The 26,626-nt window shown below is 31.9% G+C and overlaps 1 protein-coding gene across 1 annotated transcript in view; it reads right to left on the reverse strand.

The window, feature by feature from the left end:
* Positions 1-8,800: 8,800 nt before the first annotated feature.
* The window catches only part of LOC117684818 (MAM and LDL-receptor class A domain-containing protein 1-like), a 36,290-nt gene continuing 18,464 nt past the window's right edge, over positions 8,801-26,626 (reverse strand). Inside the window, exons 8-19 of the mRNA XM_034458507.2 lie at positions 25,980-26,207; positions 25,396-25,490; positions 25,003-25,135; positions 22,636-22,808; positions 22,277-22,358; positions 14,392-14,625; positions 13,972-14,069; positions 12,830-12,959; positions 10,023-10,186; positions 9,818-9,893; positions 9,233-9,259; positions 8,801-9,056 (exon numbers count right to left, since the gene is read on the reverse strand). Of these exons, the coding sequence (XP_034314398.2) occupies positions 8,806-9,056; positions 9,233-9,259; positions 9,818-9,893; positions 10,023-10,186; positions 12,830-12,959; positions 13,972-14,069; positions 14,392-14,625; positions 22,277-22,358; positions 22,636-22,808; positions 25,003-25,135; positions 25,396-25,490; positions 25,980-26,207 (1,691 nt within the window). The 3' untranslated portion in view covers positions 8,801-8,805. The remainder of the gene's footprint in view (positions 9,057-9,232; positions 9,260-9,817; positions 9,894-10,022; positions 10,187-12,829; positions 12,960-13,971; positions 14,070-14,391; positions 14,626-22,276; positions 22,359-22,635; positions 22,809-25,002; positions 25,136-25,395; positions 25,491-25,979; positions 26,208-26,626) is intronic.

The following is a 26,626-nucleotide window of genomic DNA, read 5'->3' on the forward strand; positions in this document are numbered from 1 at the left end:
GTCGGCTGGCAGACAAAGTTAGCAACCTTCTTGTATAAAATATATATAGAGGGTCTGGTTTTTTTAAAATGTTTGTTTTTGATAATGCTGTGTAATGAATGTATAAATTAGATTCAAAATATGTCATAAAAGGATAATTTGTTTAAACAAGAGGCCAATTGGCCTTAACGGTCAACTGAGTAGCATAAATCCCATACACTAACTTGTCATGGAGTCTCATAAATGCATCTAATTAATTAGGTTTCATACTGGAGTAGAAAAATTATAAATTTGTAATGACGACCACATTTCAAAAAGAACTGTGAAACCTATAATTTTTGTGAAAAACTAAAAGATCTGGTCTACAAAATCATGAATTCAGTTTTCCTATCAGGTGTGTGGGAGTAAAGAAGATAATTTTTTAACATTATGTGCATTAACATCTATACATAAATTTTGGCCCTGCCTTAGAGTCAAAACCCATACCCCATACCTCAGGGGACATGAACATTAAAATTTCAGTAGAGGACTTCTTGGTAAACATAATTATTAGTCAGTTTTTTTTATACAGATGTGCGAGAAAAGAGAAGAAGATTTTTAAACATATGCATTAACACTATATTGCCATATTGCCCCCCCCCCCCCCCCTCATGTCCTGAACCCCTGACCCAGGGGCCATGAATTTCACAATTTAGGTAAAGGAGGTTGTGGATATCATAACCATGTAATCAGTTTTTTGCCCACATCTGTGGAAGTAGAGAAGAAGATTTTTTAAGATTTAAAACATTTTTACTATTTGGCCATATTGGCCACACCCTAGAGCCTGAACTCCTAACAAAGGGGTCATGAATTTAACAATTTTGGTAGAGGTCTTCATGGACATCATAACCATGCATTTAGTTTTTAACAAATATATATGGGAGTAGAGAAGAAGATTTTCTAAGATTTAATACATCTTTACTATTTGGCAATATTGGCCCCACCCTAGAGCCTGAACCCCTGACCGAGGGGTCATGAATTTCACACTTAAGGTAGAGGGCTTCATGGACATCATAACCATGCATTAAGTTTTTAACAAATATATATGGGAGTAGAGAAGATGATTTTCTTAGAGTTAACGAGGCCGAGTACAGAACGAGTACGCACGCTTTCGCGCAGCGTTTCATTTGTATTGTGACGTCATCTTTTTGCTTTGTTGACGCTATGGCGTGATAGTTTCAACTGAAGATATTCAGCGAAATTTGTTGAAAATAGCTCATTTGATGCCTAAAATTGATATTATATTGTGGAATAAACATAAATGTCTCGAAGTATAAGCTATATTAGGGCTCGGGTCGAAAACGTGAAAAGGTTTCAGGAAGCCTAGCCTTCTGTCACGTTTTCTTTACCCGCCTAAATATAGCTTAATTCATATATTTCAAGACAGTAACCATGTGTTTTATATTAATTTATATTAATGACCCTTAATATGTAATGTTATTTATTTATTTTTTAGTTAAATATGTCTGAATGTTTTTATAATACTATAAAGATCACCATTTCCGCCTTTGTTAAATAAAAAATAGCCATAATCCGACAAATCTGGGTAATGGGGCTTACAAAAAACAACTTTGATAAGACCCCTCGAACAAAGCAGGGGGTAAAAGGTTTTTTTTATTTGACTATTTGATGCCTTTAAGCAATATCCTTAATATGTAGAATTGAAAAAGAAATCCCTAGGGCAGAAGTTAAAAATGTGCAAAATTGATACATTTCAAGCAAAATCCCATAGGGTCCTATGTTAAAAATTAACAAACTTTGAGATGACCCTTTAAACAAACAATGTGGTAAATGTCTTATTTTTTTTTTATCTTAAAATAATAATTATATCAGTAGTAATTCATGTAAAAAATTTCATTCAAAAATCTAGGGCAGAACAAATTAGACCCGGCCTCGTTAATACATTTTTACTATTTGGCCATATTAGCCCCACCTTATAGCCTGAACCCCTGACCCAGGGGTCATGAATTTCACAATTTTGATAGAGGGCCTCATGAGCATCATAATCATGCATTTAGTTTTTAACAAATATATATGAGAGTAGAGAAGAAGATTTTCTAAGTTAAATACATTTTTACTATATGGCCATATTGGCTCCACCCTAGAGCCTGAACCCCTGACCGAGGGGTCATGAATTTCACAATTAAGGTAGAGGGCTTCATGGACATCATAACCATGCATTTAGTTTTTAACAAATATATATGGGAGTAGAGAAGAAGATTTTCTTAGATTTAATACATTTTTACTATTTGGCCATATTGGCCCAACCCTATAGCCTGAACCCCTGACCCAGGGGGTCATGAATTTTACAATTTTGATAGATGGCCTCATGAGCATCATAATCATGCATTTAGTTTTTAACAAATATATATGAGAGTAGAGAAGAAGATTTTCTAAGATTTAATACATTTTTACTATATGGCCATATTGGCCCCACCCTAGAGCCTTAACCCCTGACCAAGGGGTCAAGAATTTCACAATTTAGATTGAGGGCTTCATGGACATCATTATCATGCATTTAGTTTTTAATAAATATATATGATAGCAGAGAAGAAGATTTTCTAAGATTTAATTGATTTAACAGAAAATATATAAGCGAGGTTATTCCAGATGATGTGGGGAAAATTCAGCCTGCGCATGAGCTAGCCTGGTTCCTGTGCGTAATGGGTAGCTCAGGGAACCAAGCTAGCACACGTTTATCTGAATCGGGATCGGGATTCCATGCCATATGTGCATAAGCATTCACTCACCAGAGGTCGTGCTACACAAGCTTCGCTAAGCTTGTGTAGCACGACCTCTGGTAAGAGAATGGTGCATAAGTTTAAAGGCGCTGTAATTGTAAAGTTGTCGGTAAACAGTACAGAAACAAAGTATTCCTTTAAAAAAAAATGATCGGCATGTGATATGAACTGTTAGTATTATTAGTCCCCTACCGGTTTCACCGGAGGGGACTATGGGTGCAAAACACAGTTTTATATGTAACGTTATAAGGACGTTTTCAGATGAGGGGCAAGCAAAACTGACCCCTATAAAAATAAATTGTTAAAACATGTTACATATATATCTATATATCAATAAAAAGATAAAATCGTGAATTTTTTAAATATTTAAAAATAATGCACATGTAACTTAATGTTAGAATTTATTTGGCACTCAAAACATGCGGAAAATAGACAAAAGGATGCCTCTAAATGCAGTACACCCATGCATTTTAGGTTCCTCCTAAAAGCAGAATGCAACCAAATCAGCCATTTTTATTTCTGTACATTTTCAAGAACAAGTCCTTAGGCATCATTTCATAGTATATTCTGGGTACATTCGCCAGCTTTTTAAAGAGCTATGTTACCCGCGAAAAAATTCATGAAATTCTGCATGTGTGAAATCCGGATGTTTTTGGAGTTACCGCCCTTTATTTTAGAGTCTCACAAAATTAATTTTTAAAATTTTTCTACATACTTTTTTCATGTATTCGAAAAATAATTCACTCTATTATGCAACTGAGAGTTTAAAAAATTGATTTTCATGTATACCGCATAAAAAAAGCAGGAAAATCCCTACCCATCATGCTTTTCCCCAGAGAACTCCCCCCTGGATTTTATACGAAACTGTGTTTAGCTACCTTAAGCTTTCCTATGCGTCCGTCAGTCCGTCTGTCTGTCTGTCCGTCCGTTCGTCTGTCTGTCCCACTTCAGTTTTCCACACTTTTTTCTTTATGTGTTTGAGGAATAATATGAAATTTGCTGAACAGCTTCAAAATGTCAAACTACATATCAAGTTTACACTTTTGTAGCGTCTGGTTGACATATTTTCGAGAACATATTTTTTTATGTTCCAATTTTTTTATGTTCGGGCTCGTTATCGGGTTCCGTGTGTATTGAATAAAAAAGAGGAAAGTATGTAGTCAGTAAAAATATCGTGCATTATTTGTACCATTCTTTTTATTGTTTCTAACAAACAAATAAGTTCTGTAAAATAGTGTCAAGCATTGTGTTGTAAAAATCGACAGTTTTTTTTGGTCTCATTACAATCGGGTTGGTCTGTTGATTCGGGGTACAGAAGACGGTAAGAAATTAAATTTTGCATAACAGTGCATTGCTTTCACAAATTTCTACCAGTAAATACCAAATGGACTTTGCGAAATAACAGGAGATAAAATAAAGAGTAATATTACCGTCTTCCTTGGAAGACGGTATAAAGAGTTGAAATAATTTACATTCTCCGGACTGTGCACTTCCTCGCCTTTGTGATTGGTAGAAAATACATGATGTGAAAATTTACATTTATTTCATTGGTTGATATACTATTCGGCACAAGGGAGATAATTTTCTGATGATCGTTTTTACGTACGGCTTAACAATTTTTGTAGATTTCAAATATCAAAAAGTAAGAAAACGAAAGAACAATAAAACTGGCTCTTAGTGAAATTCAGGCTTTCATTTTTCTGTTAACTAGTTAAAAGCAATATTCTGTAACATCTATTGAAATAATTTGTTCTTTTCTTTTTGTTCTGATTATACAAATACCAATGAAATTTCATACGGTATGGCCAATATCAGAAAGCAAGTTTATAAATTAAATACGGTGAAACTAATATCAGTAAAACTGAATGATACTGAATGCAGTTGTATTAACTTTGATTTTACTACAGTGATTCAACCCTTCCTAAGATCTCTTTTTTCTACTACAGTCGATTTCAAATAAATAACACGCTGTAAATAATTTTCAATTTTATACACGCACGCTTAAAAGGCACATATTTTAAAATAAAGTTTGGCACGCTATTGCATGGAGAAGAAGGCGACATTAATTTATATAAAAAATAATTGAATTGTCTTTGATATCTTATTGCTGTTAAGAGTTTGCTCTAAAGACGGTAAGCTTTTTTAAAAAGCTAAACTTATTTTACCCATTTTTATTTATTTTCTATATCAACTATGTATTTGAATTTCCTCTGTTCTTTTATCTCTGATTAAAGCATAGCATCTCGTTTATAATAGTTTTGAAATAGATGTATGATTTGAAGCTTTCATAGAATAATACAAACCGGTAGGGGACGTGTATTGCTTATGCAATACTCTCAGAATGCTTGTTAAATAAGTTAATGTTATGCCGAAACTACAACATGCATCAAATAGCATAATTTGCAATGTTTTGTTGTTTTCCGAATACACCTGTAACTTAACTTTACTTTTATAATAGGCGAGGCTAGAGTACTTCCCGATTAAAATTTTTATAAGGATTTATGAATGATTGAATAATTATGTCATTGTATAAAAGTTTAAATCTCAATAAATATGAATCAAAATATGAAATTAATTTACACAAAGCTGTCATTGCATAGTTAACAAAGTAGTGCGAATCGTAATGTGTGCGCAAATAGTAGAATTCGCCGAATGCCTGATACTATACATGCAATCCTCATTAATAGATAGATCAAAATTATTTTAGAAGTATGAACCTTTTAAATTCTGAGATAAAAAGTCGGGCTATACATATACGTAATCCAACGTACAAATTTAGTGGTTAAAAGCAGGGGGCTAGAGTCGGTGGAATCTCTGATAATCTTAAAGCTTTCACTTTTTCGTTGGAAACACATGCAAATGGTCCACGTATTGTAGTCCTTTTTTAAAGGACAGCAACTTGTAAATTTTTACTATATGGCCATATTGGCCCAACGTAGAGCCAGAACCCCTGACCCAGGGGCCATAAATTTCACAATTTTGGTAGAGGGTGTCATGGACATCATCACCATGCAACCAGTTTTTTCCTCACATGCGTTGGAGTAGAGAAGAAGATTTTCTAAGATTAAATACATTTTTACTATTTGGCCATATTGGCCACACCCTAGAGCCTGAACCCCTGACCCAGGGGTCATGAATTTCACAATTTAGGTAGAGGGCTTCATGGACATCATAATAATGTATTTAGTTTTAAAAAAATATATATGGTAGTAGAGTAGAAGATTTTCTAAGATTTAATACATTTTTAATATATGGCCATATTGGCCCTACCCTAGAGTCAGAACTCCTGACCCAGGGGCCATAAATTTCACAATTTTGGTAGAGGGCCTCATGAACATCATAACCATGCAACCAGTTTTTTCCTCACATGCGTGGGAGTAGAGAAGAAGATTTTCGAAAATTTGGCTTTTTTTGCATATTTGGCCCCGCCCGTGGCACCCCAGGGGTGGTAGAGCCATAATTTTCACAATTTAGATTTTTCCTACCAAAGAGATGCTTCACACCAAAAATGGTAACGATTGGCCTGGTAGTTTTCAAGAAAAAGTTAAAATTGTAAAATTGTTAACGCACGACGACGGACGAAGACCAATTGCAATAGGTCACCTGAGTGACTCAGGTGACCTAAACAATGAAAGTCCCGGGGGTCTATAAACTTTGGTTGGGGATGGAAGGGGGTCAATTCTGTCCTCAAACACCTGTGACAGTAATTAATGAATTTTACTTACTTTTTACAATCAATTTATTGATTTGCTAAAAGAAAGATGTAAATATAAACAATAAAATGTTTTCTTTTATGATTCATGTGGTTTATGAAGGTGGCGATCATTGCGGGCTATGTATTGTTTTGCAATGTCCCAATTGTATTCCCTGCATGAATCACCAAAGAAATCATTTTATTGTTTAAATTTTTTTTCTGTCAATTACGTAACACAAAAATTTAGTAATTTGCAAGTCATAATTAAGTTAAAATCGTGGTTAGGCTTTTTTATTCTTGAAAATTGTCATTAAAAGTATTTCACATTCATATATTTACAATTAAAAAGACAAGATGGTAAATATAGATTTAGAGTACATTTATTCGTATTGATATCACTTAGTCCTATTGTACTTTAAAACGTGATGGGCATAAAAAAAAAACCAATTATATAAATAATCAAAAATGAAAATAATGATGATAACTATAATAATAATAATAATAAAAATGATAATAATAAATCAATCATAGAAACTAGAAGCGATCTTGTTGAAGAAAAAGAAATAAAATCGATCGATCCAAAGTTGAAATTTTAAATCGTAACACAATTGAGGAAGAAAAAACATTTGGCAGCTGAGGATTTTACCCGGGTCGCCTGGGCACGATGCCACCACTTTTTCGTTTTACTCTAACCATTACGGCACGGTAACTGTCCCTTCAAGATGTTGAAGTCCAAAACCTTGAGAATGCGTGGATCGATTTTAAGAAAACGTGCCAGAAAATATGATAATAACAATGGAGGAAAAGAAACAAAGCAATAACAATTTTGTCTTTCATTTGAAACGAAAGACCTTTATAACAACAATTCATAATAATAATAATAACTAGACACTATCTCGATGCGAGCAACAAGGAGGTCATCCGTGCGATTTTTTGAAGGTAATATGACCTTGACTTTGATATTTAACCCTTTATCTCCTTAATCTCTTTATCGGGGCCACATAACAAAATCTTTATGATTGAATTTTGTTAGGAACATCATTTTCAGCATCGTTTATTCTATATTGCTTTTCAAAATAATGCTTTTCAACATATTTGTTGATATTTGTTTGAGATATAAGCTATCAAAGTTTTGGATATCTCGCCCCTTAAAACGCATGATAAAATAATTATAATTTATTGTTAAATAAATGTGAGATGAACATTTTTGCTTCTTAAACATATTACAAAATATTTCTCAGTAAAGTGCTATGAAGGAAAGGCTTTAGAGCCCCTTTGGCCCCTAAATTTAAGGCCAGCCCCTTTTTCTTGACATCATGTGAAAGGTCTTTTAATATTAAATACATTTTCAACAACTGTGTAAAAATTCGTTACCGTTTTTAAGCTATCTGGGATAGGACGTTTAAGGGGCCGACCCCTCATTCCTTTTTTGGGACAAATAACGAAACGTTTATGGTTAAATATTGTTTAAAACATCATTCTAAGCATCTTTTATTCTATGTTGCTTTTCAAAATATCAGTTCTTTTCGTGATATATTTAATCAAAATTTTTGACTTCTGGCCCCTTAAAATCCTTAATTACGTAACGGATGGTATTTTTTTAATAATGTATAGTTTTATAAGTGCAAGATAGACATTTTTGCTTCTTAAACATATGGCAAAATATTTCTCATTAAAGTTCTATTGAAGAAGGACTTTGTAGCTCTTTTGGCCCCTAATTTGAGGAACTAGCCCCTTTTTCTTGATATTAAACGAAACTCCTATAAAAAGTAATTTTATTTGCTATATATGTTATGTTAAAATATTTTCAAGAAAGGAGATAAAGAACGAAAACCATTAAAACAAAATTTTCAGGTCCAGGCGAGCTCCGACGCCTTTGAAACCAAACAATTAATCAAAAATGCCTTTAGACACATTGACAATCTTGAAAATTTGAACCCAATATCTCTTTTCGTATAGGAGTAGATAACAGGACAAGCATGCCGCTAAAACATCGATATATCACGAACGGAAATGACGTCATTGAAATAAAAAATTACATAAAAGGTTTTTATCAAAATCTACAAGATCTAAAATTTTCACGAAAATCGGTCGAGTCGTTTTCAAGAAATCGCTTGTACAAAAAAGCATAACAAAAATAATAAAAGGGAAAAAACAATAAGGTCTTCCGTTGGAAACGGAATACCATATTAACAGTTATAATAATCATTATTATTAATTACAGTTCAAATGTACGAAATATGCATAAAGCTCATTTTTTTCAATAGCTCATAAATTGCTTTAATATGTATGAAACTCTGGATGGCACGAATACAGTCATAATTTTATCTCTTTTTTGGAAATAGAAGATTTTTAGGATGTCTTCATGTCCTCGTAATAGGTTTCTTGATCTGGACAATCAAGTGAAGTGTAAATCTCCTCAGCATTTGTAGGTTGCATCATGTCTTGAGCCTCTAACTGAATATCTTGTGCGTCAATGATGTTTTTTCTACGTCGGCTTTTGTAGATGACACATACAGCCATTATAAGCCACGTCAATCCCAGAACAAAGGAGTAAATAAATATAATAACAAAGATCGTATTTTCTCCATATGTCCTGTTCTCTAATCAAATAAGAAAATAATATATATATATATATATATATATATATATATATATATATATATATATATATATATATATATATATATATATATATATATAGTGCAGTTCAATTAATAAATACACATTTATATGAATGTCAATTCCATTATGTTTGTATTTGAAAATAGAAGCTTACGTTTTTCTTGATCTTCATATTTCGTATCTAAATAATATATGAAATAAAATGATAAATAGTGTGTACATGTTCAAACAATGCAGAGTTGTTGGGTACCTGTGTTAATGCTACTTTGTTAAGGGATGGCACACATTTAGTTTGATAACAAATGCGTTTTAGGTTTAATCTTTATGAAGATCTTTATTTTTTATTTGCGCGCACACACACACCCCCACTCACCCACCAATATTATATAAATTGTGCCTGTTTAGGAGGATAATTGTTGAAATTGACACCCCGAGAAAACCATTGTCTACCGACGCGAAGCGGAGGTGGACAATGGTTTTCAAAGGGTGTCAATTTCAACAGTTACCCTCCCAAATAGGCACTATTTATTTTATTATACTGAATGTCTTAATTTTTAAAGAAAATTATACTGCTTTTATACAGAAATAAAGTGAATTCTACGGCGAACCGGTTACAATTCGTTGTGTTACCCGTTGCCAAGTGTGTTGCTAACGCTGAGGGTAATAGAACGGATTACCAACTGCATCTAAACCAATCAGATTTCAGTATTTAACATAAAAGTATAATAATAATAATTACCGCAGGATTTTGTTGTAATGATAATGTCATCAATCATTATAGAAGTATTGCTGAATGGATTTCCAATGAAATGAATCTACAGAAAAACAGGTATATCTTGAAAACTTGTAAATAAATACATTTTTGTAAATATTATTTTTTCCCGTAATGTTTCTAACAAAGATTATTCATTGTTATTCCCGTAACATATGTATCATGCATATACCTTCATATTTGACATTGCATTCAAAGTAATCCGGGCTGTTGACCAGTCCTTTCCTTGAAACAGTCTGTCAATCAGTTGGTTGTTTTCTTTTTCTACTTTAATTCTTAACCTTTGATTCTCCTGATCATGAATAAAGTATTTCACCTGTAGGCAACTCTCCAGCTCTGAAAGCAAAGCAAAACTCGTGCCATTTTCACAAATCGCTTGCTCTTGAATTCAACCCACACAAAATTAAATTTTGGTTTAAATTGTGGAAAACGTACAGTATATGGAGAAAAATGAGCAAATTATCATCCTAAGACACACTGCATAGTGCATTATCAAACTGGTAATAATGCATGATTAATCATGTACAGTTACCATGTGAAATATTAACAGTAAACACATTAAGTATAAAGTAAAAAAAAATGTGTATGGGGGAGGTGGGGATGGAGGGGAAATGTTATTGATAAACAAGTATTCTTGACCTAAAACAAAAGTTGAGCTCAGAAACTTTCAACTTTTTCATAAGATTTTTTCTTTAGAGATATAACTGATAGTGTTGAAGGAGGATTTATGTATATGTGTTTCTGGTGATGCTATAATTCAAATTGTGTGGCCCCGTACCTTATTAAAAATTCCTTTTTACAAAAACAAGAATAAATGTTAATCTATTTTCTAATAGTATAATCAATTATATAAGGGATTGGGTTGGTAAGTGGTGTAGATTACTAGCCTCATACTCGTAAAAATGTCAAATTTCATATAAACACCAAAAAACCCAAAGAAAGGAATAATTTTTCAGGAGTAAATAAAACCCAACGAAAAAAGGTCCATAAAAATTAAATGTACATGCAACTTTTGTAGTGTCTTTAGGTTCATCCTTGCCATGCAGGCATACTGTATGTCTGCCTGTCGAACGTCCAGAATTCAAGAATATTTATAAGAGAATTTAATAGGGGTAAATGTGACCCTGCACTAACACCAGAACCTATGGCCCAGAGGTAATAGTTTAAAAGGGGAATGGTCACTGTTTTATTAAATGACTATATTTGATTTGAGCCTAAAACGGCCCCTTAAAATGAACATCATCATTTTACTGTCATTTTCTGTTTAATTTGTACAGATATACATGTATTTTTTTTTCATAATTTCCATTTTGGTACAAGTTCCCATATTCTAGAAATATGACATCAAAAATTGATCTTTTCCCGCCATTTTCGCAATTATAGCATAAAACGGTTTGCTTTTAAGCAGTTTTTCTTTCAGAAAGCATTAAGCACATGCTTGAACAAACCAAATATTTTCATTATCTATCCAAGACTGATAAGTGAAAAAATTGCTTGTTCAAAGCTGCGCTCTATATTTCCAATTCGAAAAGATTTTGATTTTGATTGAATTATAAAAATACCGTCACTTTTGACATCATATACTGCCAGTGAGTGCAAATAAATAAAAAAAATGGGTGAAAAATATATCATATCAATTCTCTTTAAAATAACATAATAATTCAATATACCAATTTTAATGTCTACAAAGCCAAACTGATGTATTTTTAAGGTGAATCTAATCTTTTACCTTCAGTTGTCAAGATATAAGCCAGATACAGAGCTCAAATCTGTCTATTTGGTAAACAAAAAAAACTTGTGCCATGTATTTGTTTACATAAACGGTAAATCTTTTTTCCTCAGATTTTTCTAGCTGCAAGTTGATAATGCACCTATTTAAACAGTTTAGGTTTTCAATTCTTATTTTGTTTTAAATAATGTATTTCCTATACCTAGACGTAGACAAACCAGGGCACGAACCAAGTTTACATTACAAAGAATTGAGAGCTCCCTATATTCCTGGCGCTAAAAGTTTGGTTGACCATTGAAATTACCTTACTTAAACACTGTATATATCAAACCTTAAAAAATAATTTATCGTTAAAAACACGGCAATTGCATAGTTTGCCTATTATATGTCCTGGAATATAACAGTTTTTAAAGAAGAAAAATGTATTTTTTTTTATGAAAATATCATTTTCCTGAAGGTCAAGATCTAGTAAATAAAAGGTGCTCACAAGTTAATGAAATTCAAGATATAAATTCTTTTAATGATGCCTCATAACAATATCTTTGTTTCATAGGGTCTATCAGGCTTAAATGTTTGGCAGACACAATGAAAAATCATGTTTCAAACAACCTTTTTCTATGAAATATGAAGGGTAAAAGTAACAAATCTCGGAGATTTGTCCATTTTTGACTAATGAAATATATCTCGAATGCCTACAATCTCTCCAAAAACGGCATTCAACAAGCTATTAACCTCCTTTTTTAGATGAGGTCAAATTGAATATAGGTACCGGGATTACTTTTCCTGTGATTATAAAATGTCAAAATATTGTTTTATTTTCTACATAATTCCTTTAAAGCCGTAAAATTTGGAAAACGAGTCATCAAATCAATTATGACGTCATAATGGTTCTAGCGCCAAAAGGACAGTCTGCATTCATTTACTAGATCTTTACCTTAAATCATGATTAGATTGACACCGTCCTGACACCAGAAAGCGAGACTCAGAGGTCATGAATTTTGATAGAAGCCTTTGTTCTTATTTTTAATACATTATGCAGCAAGTTTGCCTTTTAGATCTCCTGCAGGAAAACATTGTCCTTTTAAAACAATATATTTTTATTGGTCAAGTAGTTTACTAGCATAAGAGGCTTTAAATGCTCCAAAAGTACATCTGATGCTCAGCGGCAAACTTAACAGGTAGCAAAAAGGGATCTCAGGTAGCATAAAAGAACAAACATTTTTATTCCAGTAAATTAACCACATACTCACCTACGCTAACATTTTGAACAGAAAATAACAAGGAGCTGTTAGAAGATAGTAATGACTCCCCTGACTTCATGGTTTTCAGAAAGCGGTTGTTCTCAAGGTGAAATACATTGTCCATGTTTTGTTCCAAATTCTTTTAAAAACAGAAAACAGTAGACACGAACTAATTATATCAAGGAAAAAGGATGTTTTGGTTGTAGTAACGTAGCTTCTTTTTAAAAGCCCTTTTTGTAATAATTTATCAATTTCGTGGAACCTTATTAAGTACTGAGCATTTATGAAGTTTAATCATAAAGTAAATTGTGTTATGTGTACATGTTGTTCACCTAGTTTAGATTAATAACAATCAAGCTAAATATGTCTATAAAACAATGCCGCAGTACCTTTCATTTTACCAAACATAAACTTGTTTTTCATTTATGCTTTATGTATATTTTGCTTAAAAATAGGAGCTTATTCTTTAAGAACTTTATTTTGATGTGAAACGTGCTTTTATAGTTTTTTTTACATGCTGTTTAAAAAAACTCATTTTGATAAATAAAATGGACTCTTAATATTTAACAAATTTAAGATAGGTTTTTAAACACTAGACTATGTTACAATATTTAAGGAGTCAACTATTATATGAAATAATTATACTGAATCGTGCTCTAATTTAAGCCTCGAAATTTATTTTCTGACTCAGATATGAATTACACACGTTTGTAAGAAAATTTCAGTCATTGAAATAATAGAGTAATATTTCAGTTTGATTATCCGACATAAAATTGTAACTCATACTGTATTAGTATTGGTCTTGCACTTTAGAAAAAAAACGTTTCAAAACTGACGTGGATTGAAAAAAGTCAGACAATCGGATAACAACAGATCATGGAATCTTTAGTTTAAGGATATTAAATGAGATGGAAATCAAATGTAGAAGTTTTACGCAAAAATAAAACAAGATATTGTTTTTACAATATTTTTATTTATAATCTTCAAAAGTATTTTCATTTCTGTACTAGGGGCAGCTAAGTTGTACATAATTTCTAAAATTCATTTCCATCCCCAATACTCACTGGACAGCATTATAATATTTTTGGTTTACTGCTATACCCCATACTCGAATGAGGTTGTTATGAACAATTTAATACAACCTAACATACCTCTATGATTTCCCACTGCACTTGTTGCAGTTTTATATTGCATCGTTTCAAACTGTCAAACATATCAAATCCACAGAAATATGTGACGTCAATCAAGCCTGCAAAATCGTATCATAAACTAGCAAGTCATTTAACATTCTACGCTATAACGTATACGTTATAATTACCGGCCGCCAGAAGGCGGTCGGTTATATGATATGAAAATAAAATGTAGTCGTGCTTTGTTGCGGAATTATAAGAAGATCTAGTTTAACGACGTTTTAAAAAAAATATTCGATTTAATTGAAAAACAAATGGTTTGCAGTCGTTCTTTTGACACTTGCAATACTTTTTAAAAGTGAATTAGATTGACTTAATTGTATAAATTTCGAATTGACTTTATCTTGTTCTTTCGAAATATTGTTTAGCTTAAATACGAACCTGAACAATTCACACCGTTGTTGTAGATTCCATCTTTACACAAGCACCGGTAACCATGACAATACGAATATGCTGAATGACAATTGTCAAGTGATATCCGACAATTACATGTTTTTCCACTCCACCCTTGTTTGCACATACATGTTCCACTCTTGTTGTCACAACTACTTGAGCTTCCTCTTCTGCAGTCACAAACTTTTTCACATACTAGTCCAAATGTCCATGATTCACAACCTAGTGTTAACATAAAACAATACTTTTCTCTTCAAACAATTGAAATAACTAGACAAGATCTTCTTGCGAGCAATGAGGTATTCCGTCCAATTTTTTAAAGAGAATGTGACCTTGACTTTGATATTCGTCATAGAAACATGATATACAAATGGGAGCAGAGTCATAAATGCCCTTGAACATCTAAAGAATGCTTTTCAAGACAAATCCAATTGTTTTTGGAAAAAAAGGATCAAAAGTTTTGGATCGAAGTCCTTTTATATCTCTAATTATTTAACAATTGGGAAATTTTTAAGGTCATGGGCAAATAACTGCAAGATGAACATTTTTCCTTCTTTTTATAACATATAATAAAATATTCCGTTGTAAAGACCTATGTATGAAAGACACGAACCCTCTTGGTCCTTAATTTAAGAGACCAGCCCCTTTTCTTGATATGTAATGAAAGATCTTTTGATATTAAAAACATACTCTTATCTGATATTTCTATATCTTTTTTTATTGAACTTTCACATAGTATAAGCATAGCGCATAAATATAGAAATATACTTACAATATATACATATATACGTATGCATTTATAGTATTTATTTGATACATTCAATATTAAGATATAATGTATATTTATATATATATCAATATACATATTACAAATGTAATTTAAACAAGTGGTGGTATAAAATATATGTGAGTTTCTTTTTTAGAAAAAGAGAAAATTTTAAGATATAAAAAAGAGACAGTGATATAAATGAGAGAACGTAGATGGTGATGAACGTTCCAAACGTTAAAATATATCTTTTCAATGGGTGTCAAACGATGACAATTACAGATTTTCAGAAGCAAAAGTTTTTCTATAAACAGTCTTCTGATTACAGATTTCTTATATTTACATTTGACCTTGATGTTTTCATTTTGCTCTGCAGAATTTAATTGTTTTGTGAAAAGAATGACTAAATATTTTAACCTAGGAATATATCTATTTTCATATTTTTCAAAAAATTCAAACAAATCCCTAAAAACTGCTTTAATGACGATTTTAATATCTAGACTAAGTTATATTGTTATAAAACACTTCTATCCATTTTTAATTGAAATACTCTAAATTTAAAAAAAACAAATTTCCAACACACTGAATCGAATGCTTTTTCAAAATCAATAAGCAAGATTAGACCTGGTATTTGTTAATTTTCAGTGTAGTTAATAATATCATATGCAAGTCTGATAATTTCCCAAATAGACTACCCTTAACTAAGCCTGTTTGATCATTACTAATTAATTTTTCTAAAAACTGTTTAATGCGTTTTGCTATACAACCTGTTGCTATTTTATATACAACTGTTATTAAAAGTAATGGGACGCCAATTTTTCGAAAAATAATTTCGGTTTATCTTGCTTTGGATTACAAGTGATCATTCCTAACTCATTAGAAGTAGACAATTCGCCTATTTCATATGACATATTAATTGCTCTAGTAAAAAAGTATTTCAAATCAGACCAAAATATATTTTTAAAAACTCAGCTGTAAAACCATCTGCACCAGGGCTTTTATCATTTTTCATATTTTTTGAAAAAATTAAGGACTTCATTTTCCATTATAGATTCTTCGATACTTTCTTTTTCTTCCTCTGTAAGTTTTGTTAGGTCCAAATTAGTTAATTTCAAAGTTAAATTTTCATTTTAAACTCTTTTTTTTCAAGTTCTTATAAAACATTTTTGTTTCATTTAAAATATATCCTTGATTGTGCAGAATTTGGCCATTTTCCTTTCATAGTTTGTTTAATTTTTTGTTTACTGATAGAGTTTTGTGATTCTAAATTACAAAATTATTTCAATTATAACGATAATCTTTGATGGAATTTCGATGATATTACTATTTTTGTTTTCATTTTTTTAAATATAAAAATCCCAAATGTATTGGGATTTTACCTCTTAAATTTCTTAATTGCATGGGCAAAAAGCTGTACAAACAACACTTTTGCTTCTATAACGTATAAGGAAATATCAAATTTATCAGTATATATCAATATATAGATATTTAAAAAAAAAATAGAGGACTTCTTTTTGCCCCTTAGTTGAGGGGTCATCCTCTTTTTCTTGATATCAAACAAAAGGTCTTAACTTCGATACTAAACACATTTTGTTCAACGGTTTTGAAATTTGTGTTTTGTGAGCTATCTGGGAAAGAAGGATTTCGGGATTGACTCCTTATCTCATTATCGGTACTATTGAAGGAACTTTTAAGGGTTTAGTATTGTTTAGCACATCATTCTAAGCATCTTCTTTTCTAAATTGATATTCGAAATATTTGTTCTTTATGAGATATAAATGATGAATGTTTTTGACATCTGGTCCCCTTAAACCCCTAATAACCTAACGCAGACATTTAAGAAAGTTTTTATAATGTTTAGTTAAATACAAATAACTGTAAGATGAAAATTTTTGCTTCTTTAACATAATACAAAATATTTCTCAGTAAAGTGCTATTGAAGAAAGACTTTAGAGCTCTTTTGACACCTAATTTGGGGGACCAGTCACTCTTTTTTGATACCAAATGATAGGTCTTTAGATATGAAACACATTTTATTCAGCAAGTGTTTAGAAATTTGTTACCGTTCTTAAGTTAACTGAAAAAGAACAATTAGGAGCTGGCCTCTTATCTCCTTATCTGGGCTATTTAATGAAATTTTGATTTATAAATATTGATGAAAACATCATTCTAAGCATCGTCTTCTCAAAAATGCTTTTTAAAATATTTGTACTTTTTAGATATAAGTGATCAAAGTTTTGGATTCTGGCCCCTTAAAACCCCCTAATTACGTTACACATGAGAAAAATGTTTTTAATATATATGGGCAACGAACTGTTAGATGAACATTTTGCTTCTATAACATACCGTATATCAGGTTTTTTTTGCGTGTATCCAATTTCCGCTTTGTTCGCGACGATTTCCGAATCGCGGAAAGTAGATCAGCGTAAATTTGATACAAAGTTTGTTCATGTAATAGAGTTCTCCCTTTCCTGATAAAGGAAACAGGTAAGTACATGTAAAAGTACGGTGAACTATTTCAGTTAGAGGTACAAATTGCGGCATCGGAGGACAAGCGCCAGATAATAGATTTGTATAAGCCTCGTTGTTTATCTAATAATTTATTGACATAATTTAAACGGTCGCTTTCCTAGCGTAAACAGATGTCTAATTATACCTGAGCTACTGGTATATGTAACGGTACATGATCTATTTATTTATGACTCTGAAAATAATTATCGGTAATTATTTCACATTAAAGAAATCGTGTAAATGGTTTCATTGTCAAAATTGTTCATTACAAAGAGCGACAATTTAGATACTTTTCCCCTTTTACCTCACAGGTTTAAACAATCGTGAATTATGTTTACAATGTTATATTGAAATAGTGAACATTTGATTCGCGTAAATATTATATACCGTTCTATGCTCTGATTCGCGGAAAAAAACATGACGCGGAAAAAATCTGATATACGGTATTAAAAAATATCTCTCAGTTAAGTGCTATGGGTGAAATATTTTAAACACGTCTCGATCTCTAATTTAAGAACCCAGCCCTTTTTCCTGATATCAGACGAAAGCTTTTTATTAATCATATTTGCTCTATATTTTTAAACAAAATACTATAGAGTAAAGAGATAAACAAAGAAAACCTACAAGAAAATGACATCTTTATAATTTCAATTTCCGGGTCCAGGCAAGCTCGGACGCTTTTGATGATAGGTATGATTTTAGACCTTCATGCAAAATATCAGTCTTTCGTCTAACATCACTGGAAATTTCAAGGTTATATCAATTATAGTTTTAGAGGAGTACTGCTCTGAAACACGCTAAAACGATATCGCAAAACTGGAAGTGACGTCCTCAATAAATAAAATAAGGTTTAGATTAAGTTTCATGAAAATCGGTCGAAAAGTTTCCGAGAACTCGCGTGCACCAAATTTACAAGGAAGAAAAATAATATAGAAAAATAGGGAAAAAGAAACAAAGCAACAACATTAATGTCTTCCGTCGGAAACAAAAGACCTTAATAATAATAATAACTAGACACGATCTTTTTGCGAGCAACTAGTGGGTCTTCCGTCCGATTTTTGAGTAAATGAGATAAAATCATTCACTTTAAAGACAAAATTGTTAATCTCCGCAAAAAAATTAGAATTTTTTTTTCGGCACCCATGGCTTAAACCTGGGTCGCCTGGGCACATGTCCACGACTCTCATTTGAATGCTAAAACATTTGCCATGAAAATTTAGAAGTTAAAAAGCACATGCTAAGAATAATATCTGATTTTATCTTTAATTTCACTGAGATTTTTTTTCATGTGCCATCACATTTTAATTTGTTCAAATTTAGAATAAAACTCCCAAATTTAAAGTGCTGATTTTAGCAATATAATGCTATATGTATGTAAAGAAGCCAATGATGTGAATAATTTGAAATTTGTTTCCGTTCTTAAAAAAAATGTATATAATTTGTAAATAAATTCCATATATGAAATAACTATTGAAGAAAGTTGAAAATGTCAAGAAAAATTCTAAATGTCAAAAGAACGGGACAATCCCTATCAAAATATCTCCCTTGCAAAGTAAGAAAGTAGTCATGGAAATAACTTATGTTGTAGATGACATCTAATGTTGATGTATTTAAAATAAAACAAAAAATTCATTGACAAATAATTTTACACTGCAACGTCTTTTCCCCCTTAAAATTCTTAATTACGTAACAAAGGAATAAAAAATTGTCATGCATAGGTAAAAAACGCTACGATGAAGATAATTGCTTCTATAACATATGATTATAGATTACGGACATCATATCACACGTTTTCAAATACCAAAGGTGTAAGCAATTTCTCTGGTGTAGGCATGTCGTAGTTTATTGGCGAAATTTTTTAATTCAAAAGTTTAGATTTGTTAAGAGGAAAAAAAGTTTACAAAATGTTTGAAACTTTGTATCAATTATTTTTTTATAGTCTTAGAGTAAACTACAAGATATTTTTAAATGTAATTCGTATATATTGTTAATACAAATTAATCAATTGAGACTCAAATTAGATCTCAATTATTGAACTGTAACTTTTGTCTAGAATCTTTCTAATTTCTAACCTTTAATATTCGTCCCTGGACGACATTTCCCTTTATATCTTACATTTATCTAGACAAACAGTGGCGTTTTATAATAAAATACAATAAGGTTATTTATAGCAATAACAATCAGATATGAAAATGTTTTTCAACTAAGCCGTTTTGAGAATTCGCTTCCACAGATTTGCTCGATCAAAATAATGAAAAATAGTAAAAGGGGAAAGGAAAAAAATAATGAAGAGAGAAATGGTATTTAGCAATAAGCATACACATTGGTACACTAATGAGAAATCAAATGAATGAAATAGCGCCTTAAAATATTTTCTGATTGAAAAAATCTGCCCACGGTGGTAAGCGATTCTGGGATCCTTTAATGTGGTGTCGTACACCCTAACGAATACGCCACATCGCTTTATACTTTTCTGTGTTTCTAATATTCTTTCAAACTTGCTTCTAAAGTTAACTATAGACGGAAAGAGATACTTTCGTACTAAAGACCCTTAATTTCTTAAAAATTGAGATATACGATGTTTAATATGATATTTAATGAAGAAAAAAGAATATGATAAATATCAGGTGCATTTCCTGCGTTGAAGAGTGATCATTGAGAAAAGGGATGCGCAACATGCGTTGTCACTGACGCATACACACCTTGCTGTGTTTACCCGAAACGTGTGTGAATAAATTGAAATTGGTCTCCTAAAGAGGTTTTTGTTTTGAGAACATCATTTATGCAAATAAAGAGCTGAAAAGGGTGCTACTGCGTGCAATATAGATACGCTGCGTGTAAGTCTCGGCGTGAGCTGCTAATTTTGTATGCTAAAAGCGAACTTCATTACGATGTAAACAATTTATATTCACAATCTCTGTGTTTGCGATTGACACACAGAACACTTTAATGCATGTAGAAAATGTAAATCAAAATATTTAGCGAAGTTTGGGAAAACGGGAAATAGATAGAAAATGTAAATTAATTTTAAATGCAAATGGAAATCCGTAAAACAAAATTATTTCAATTGTCAGAGTTTCATTAATTACGTGTAAAACCAGACGGAGATTTTTGATTGGGGGGGGGGGGGCAACCCTCGAACATACGATTGTACAATCAGAATTTATACATTACGGACGGAGATTAGAGCATGCACTGCCGTCTGGACTTGATTTTTTTTGTAGGAGAGTATTCTTTTAAATTTATTATTGACTGACAGTTGTTTATGGTGTAAGGAGGACTACCTCAACGTTTCATTTCGTTTCATATTATGACTTGCGAGTAAGAATTATTTTCTAGAGGCCATGGCTAAAACGTCAATTGAAATATAAAAGAGCGGAATTATTCTAAACACTGTAAAAATTATTACAAGACTGAGGCCGTTCGCACGATCTCCACTGAGAATAACATGATGAATTAAGGCCGTCAATTGTCAAAGATGAAGGTCAACATAAGGCCTTTTTCTTAAATTATCTCTAGTGTTTTAGCATAATCGGAAAACGATTACAAATCTAATTTTAATGAAATCTGGATTTACATATTAGTACCAACTCTATATGTAAAAATAATGTTTAAAGCTCTTTAGGCCCCTTATTTAAAGAGTAAACCCTTTCTTTGGATGAGAATTGATTACTCATTTAATTTGAAGTTTATTTTGTTTTACAAGTGTTTAGATTTTTTTTTCATGATCAGTTCTTGAGATATATGGAGAACAACGTTAAAGGGACTAGTCCGTCATGTACTTATTGGGGCTGTATATTGAAGATTGAAAGGAAGAATTATGTTAAGAACAGAATTCTGAGCATTTTTTGTTCAATATTGCTTTTTAAAATATTTCTCCGTTTAGAGATATGATAGAGCGAGCAACTGGACGTCTAGCCCCTTCAAAACCCGAATTACGTAAGATTTGAGATAATTTTTAAATGTATAGGCGTATAACTTTAAAATCAACAGTTTTTCTTCTTTAATGTATTACAAAATATTCTTAGATAAAGAGCTATCAATGCAAAACATAAGACCCCTCTGAACCCTTCATTTTAAGGGCCAGCCCCTTTTTCTTGACGGCAAATGAAAGAAATTGGCTGTATAAACTTTTTTTGTTCTACACGTCTTAAGAAAATAATTCAGAAAAAAAGATAATGACAGAAAACTACAAAAAATCACGGCGATCCCTGCCGAGCTTCGGCACTTTATGCGTCAGACAGAATAGGATGCCAAATGGAACATCTACAATATTCTGACAATAATCCTTTCAACTCAATACCTTCAATGGTTTAGGAGTAGATCCATGGCCAAACCGACCCTCTGAAAATCGCTAAAACGTCAAAATCTTGAAACCGGAAGTGACGTCATCAATTAAAAAAAAAAACCCGGTATAAGGTTCGGATGGGTACATTGTAGCTATCAGATCTGAAAGTGTCATAAAAATCGGCCGAGCCGTTTTTGAGAAATCACGTGCACAAAATTTGTAAGAAAAAAATAAATGTGCGAAAATGCTCCCGAAGAATAACAGAAGGGTCTTCCGTTGTTAATTATGAATGTGGCAATAATACTCACTACAATGTCCTTGGAAAATTTTAAGATCGTCTAAAGCGATATCAGAAGTAAAGTCGCTACCTCTACGTCCTGTTACTTTTATCTAAAAATATAATTATTACAAATTAAATTGTGTCTATTCATCGAAAACATATAGCATAAAGCTTTTTTGACTCTAAGCCCTTTATAAAAACTCAACGTAGAATTGTCAGTTTAGCTTCCCAATCCATAGAAACCCCCCAACATTTAACAAATTATACAAATTAAATGTATACTCCTGCATGCATATTATTAATCATTGTTGTATAAAATTAACCAGAATTTTTTTAAATACTTTGTTTCGTATAAAAAATATTTAAAAAATCAACATGAAAACATACCATTTCTGCATTAGCCGGAAATGATACGAAACCTCGTTTCCATTCCGAGTCTACATGTCCCGACTGTGACCATCGGGAGATTTCTGATCCAGATTTGTCATGGATTATGACATCTAAATTTCCCATTTCACGTCCTCTCATGTGAAAATAAAATTGGAAGCAAGCATATGTTGCTAGAAAATATTAAAGATTACGATTAATCAAGAGGTTAAACTGTCATAAAATTTAAACGATTAAATTTACCCAGTTAAAAAAAACCAATGGTTAGGTTTTATTTTTATGTCAAAAATCAGTATAGAGATAACCCCCCCCCCTCCAGAAATTTGTAACTTGTTTTTATTTTCTCATCGGTATGACTTTTGCAAAAAGCAAGTGGATTATTTAACCAAATACAGAGAACATCCTGAGGCTTGCTGAGTTTTTTTTTATAGTCAGTAAGTACAGACCAGACACAATCTACAATAATTGGACTCCGAACAAACATGTTTACTATGTAGAAGCTATTTTATAGCTTCTTTTGTAGTTTAAGTTACTGTGCTAGTCTTTTGTTTTTATTTTCATATTATGTAATAAAGTTTTTAAGTCTTCAACAAGGGATTGGTTGTGCCAAAAACACGAACAATTATATTGTCCACCATTTGGGACAACCAGTTATTACACCAAAAAATAATTTATCGAAAATGTAACATATCTCTCTTGATATGAGCTGTTAAAAAATTACATTTTTGACGGACACATATAAAAGGAGAAGACAACAGCTACTTCTCGACATCTGGGTCATCTTGCTGAATCTTAACTTGATTGTATATTGCTATACCCCTGTAAAACAGTTACTATTTATTTTGACTGTTGGACTGAAACTGTTGGATTGGAACTGTTAAATTCGATTGTTAAAAAAGACTATTGACCGGTGACGTCATAAGAAGACTGTTGACCGGTGACGTCACATTCTGCGAAACGAGTTATTGATTAGAAGGTGTATAACAAAACAATTGTTGACTGTTTCTCGGGCAGCAGTTGGTCCGTCGGCCCCCGGCCTTGGACAACAGTTTGCGAGCCGGTCCGACAGATATACTGTTACCCTTGACACTAGTCAACAACTGTATTTTTGAAAGCATACGGTAATTGTAATCTAAGAACATCAATATGTTTGAATGGCTTTGTTTTTATTCTTACATTTTATAAAAAAAAGAGCCATTAATTTAGTTTCATATATCAATTAAATCAAAATATCGATTAAATCACATGAGAAGTGCAAAAACGGCAAGCCCTCTCACTGTCCGTTTAGTATTCATATTACATGTAATCAAATAGTATGTATATTAGACAACCTAAATTAGGAAAAATGACTATCAGCCCAATATTTTATTTATATCCCACACGATTACATGTATAGGGGTGCCCATGCCCCAAGTGCCTATAGTACATTGATATTTCTGCTCAAAATATATAGTGTGATATTGTGTGGGATATACTACCACAATACGACTTAACAATCGATTTTCAATTTCTTAAACATATTAAATATTATTGTTGTACGGAAAAAAGTCATTGTGACGCCACGATTCTCACAACAAAGTCCATTAAAAATAGGACGCACTTCAGATTTTCAACAGACTTTGCTTTCGATTTTCGACTTAGGTGGTCACACGGTACGATGAGAAAATCGGATGGAAAATCGGACACAAAATTGAATGAATCCTGTGACCGCACCTGTACATGCTTAGCCTGGAAAAGACTAATACAATGAAAGTATCCTATTGGAATAAACAAAGGACTGGGACGAAGGAAAAAGCCAGGTCATTGGGTTCGCTTTAGCGGAACCTAGGCAATCGTAGTGCAAACCCAAAACAAACACATCTTTTTGCAAAAACAGACCACAATACGAACCACGAGCAAACAAATTTCAAAGCTAGCTAAGGACCGTATTTGGTCTTACATTGTGTCCTATTGTAATTCAATAATGTATTTTGATGATTTATTTTGATAAATTTTGCGTGATAATTAAAGATGAATTGTATACTGTAAAATAATGTAAAAAACATTGATTATTCACCCATACAATATACTAACATGATTAGGTACTAACATGATTAGGTATTCATGTTCAACTTTCGAGTCAACAACTCCAACGTCTGCAGGCACGTATGTAAAATTTTCATGCGCTAGTATTATTATTTGGTCAAAGAAATTGTAGTTTAAAGGCTTAAGAGAGAAGTTTGGTTATGGTTAGGGTATTTGCCTAAATCTAGGTTCAATAAAGAGTTAAAGATTGTTGTATTTGCTAACATTGTTTGCTAAAAATAATGTACTGAGTCAGACTTGCTTATGGTACGTTGAAATAAAAAAAAAAGATTGTGTGCTTGCTCAGATTAAAGTTTGCTAAAGATATTTCCATCACTCCTTCATCCCCCGCAGACACGCCAGATGCTTCTGTATAAACGTAAAATTTCCCATCCTTAGCTGAATATGGTCCAGTATCATCACTAGGTGTTCCACGCTTAGAATAAAAATGATGATGTATTCATTTGACTAACATTAGCTAAATTACACGTATTTATCAGATTCTGTTCTTTTTGTAAAATATCATTTGATACAATAATTTAAAAGTGAATTCCAATTCAATGAATTAATTGTCATATTCCTCAGTTAAATTTTTCGATTCTCGCATATACCAACAGATATCTCGTTACATTGCATCATGTATTCACTTTCATTAATCATTTTATTAATTGAATAATTATATTTCGTTTTACATACACTATGCTTTCTCCATTTCATTTCCCCCTGAAAATCTATGGAACATGCTTTAATGTATGTTTCGAAGGAACAGGAATACAAAACAAAATCTTCGTCTGAAAAAAAACCCATGAAACTGATTACTGTTACCGGACACGTCAAAATATAAACCTCAATTCGTCAACAAACTATTGGAAATTTCATCTGAACGTTAAGCCGAATCAATTCTAAAAATATGATGTTATTTCTAGTAGAAACAAATATAAGGAGATTTATTCACCTTTACTGTTTGACTGACTAAATACAATAATATTGTATCTGATTTTATTATATGATATACTAACTCTTTGTAGGAGAAAATAGTTAATCTATGCAAGTAATCTCTTGAGAATTAGTTATTTTCATAACTTTTTTAAAGTGGAAACTTATTTGTAATGAAAGCAAATAATGTAGAATCAGCATACCAGTCTTAAATCTCATTATGGCATTGCAATGATTGATACTATACATAACAAATCAACGAAATCGTTCTTTTTTAAACACGAGATAAGGATAGTGTTTCAGAGAGAGACTGTCTAATGCACATGTTGGAGAGTAAATCTAACCTGAGCAGTTTGTAGGTTTGATAAAAACACCATCGTTACAAAAACAAGTGTTGGCATCACAGAACGAGTGTTCGTCACATTCTGTTTTCTCTTCACACGTACACTTAACGCCACTCCATCCGTTTTTGCACAAACATCCTCCGGTATCCGTGTCACATGATATAGATTTATTTTGATCGCAAGCACAAGATTTATCACATTGTGCTCCAAATGTAAAAGGTGGACAATCTGGAAGAAGAAGATACATATAAAAACTGACCTACGAAAATAATACATTTCAATACTATTACTTTTGTTAAAAACTTTAACATCTAGGCCAAAAAATTGAAGATAAAATTGTTGTATCACTTTTTGAGACCTTTTTGCACTAATTTTTCAATAGAAACAATTTGATAGGAAATTAAAACTTTCTGAATATCAAGATTTTTATGAACTCAATACAGTGGGTCTAGTTGTGTCTTCAGTATCTAATTAAAATAATAACCCATTGGGACCAGTGATGCATTTTTTTTTCGCAAAACGGCTACAATGGCATAATTCTTGCAAAATTTGTCTAAAATTTTCAGATCTCTTCAAAATATTTGCATGTTTATGCGCTGATGTTCAATCAAACTCTGTAATATTGATTTTTAAATGTGAAACAAGTC

This window comes from Magallana gigas, chromosome 5, assembly GCF_963853765.1.
Source record: "Magallana gigas chromosome 5, xbMagGiga1.1, whole genome shotgun sequence".
Classification (NCBI taxonomy): Eukaryota; Metazoa; Mollusca; class Bivalvia; order Ostreida; family Ostreidae; genus Magallana; species Magallana gigas.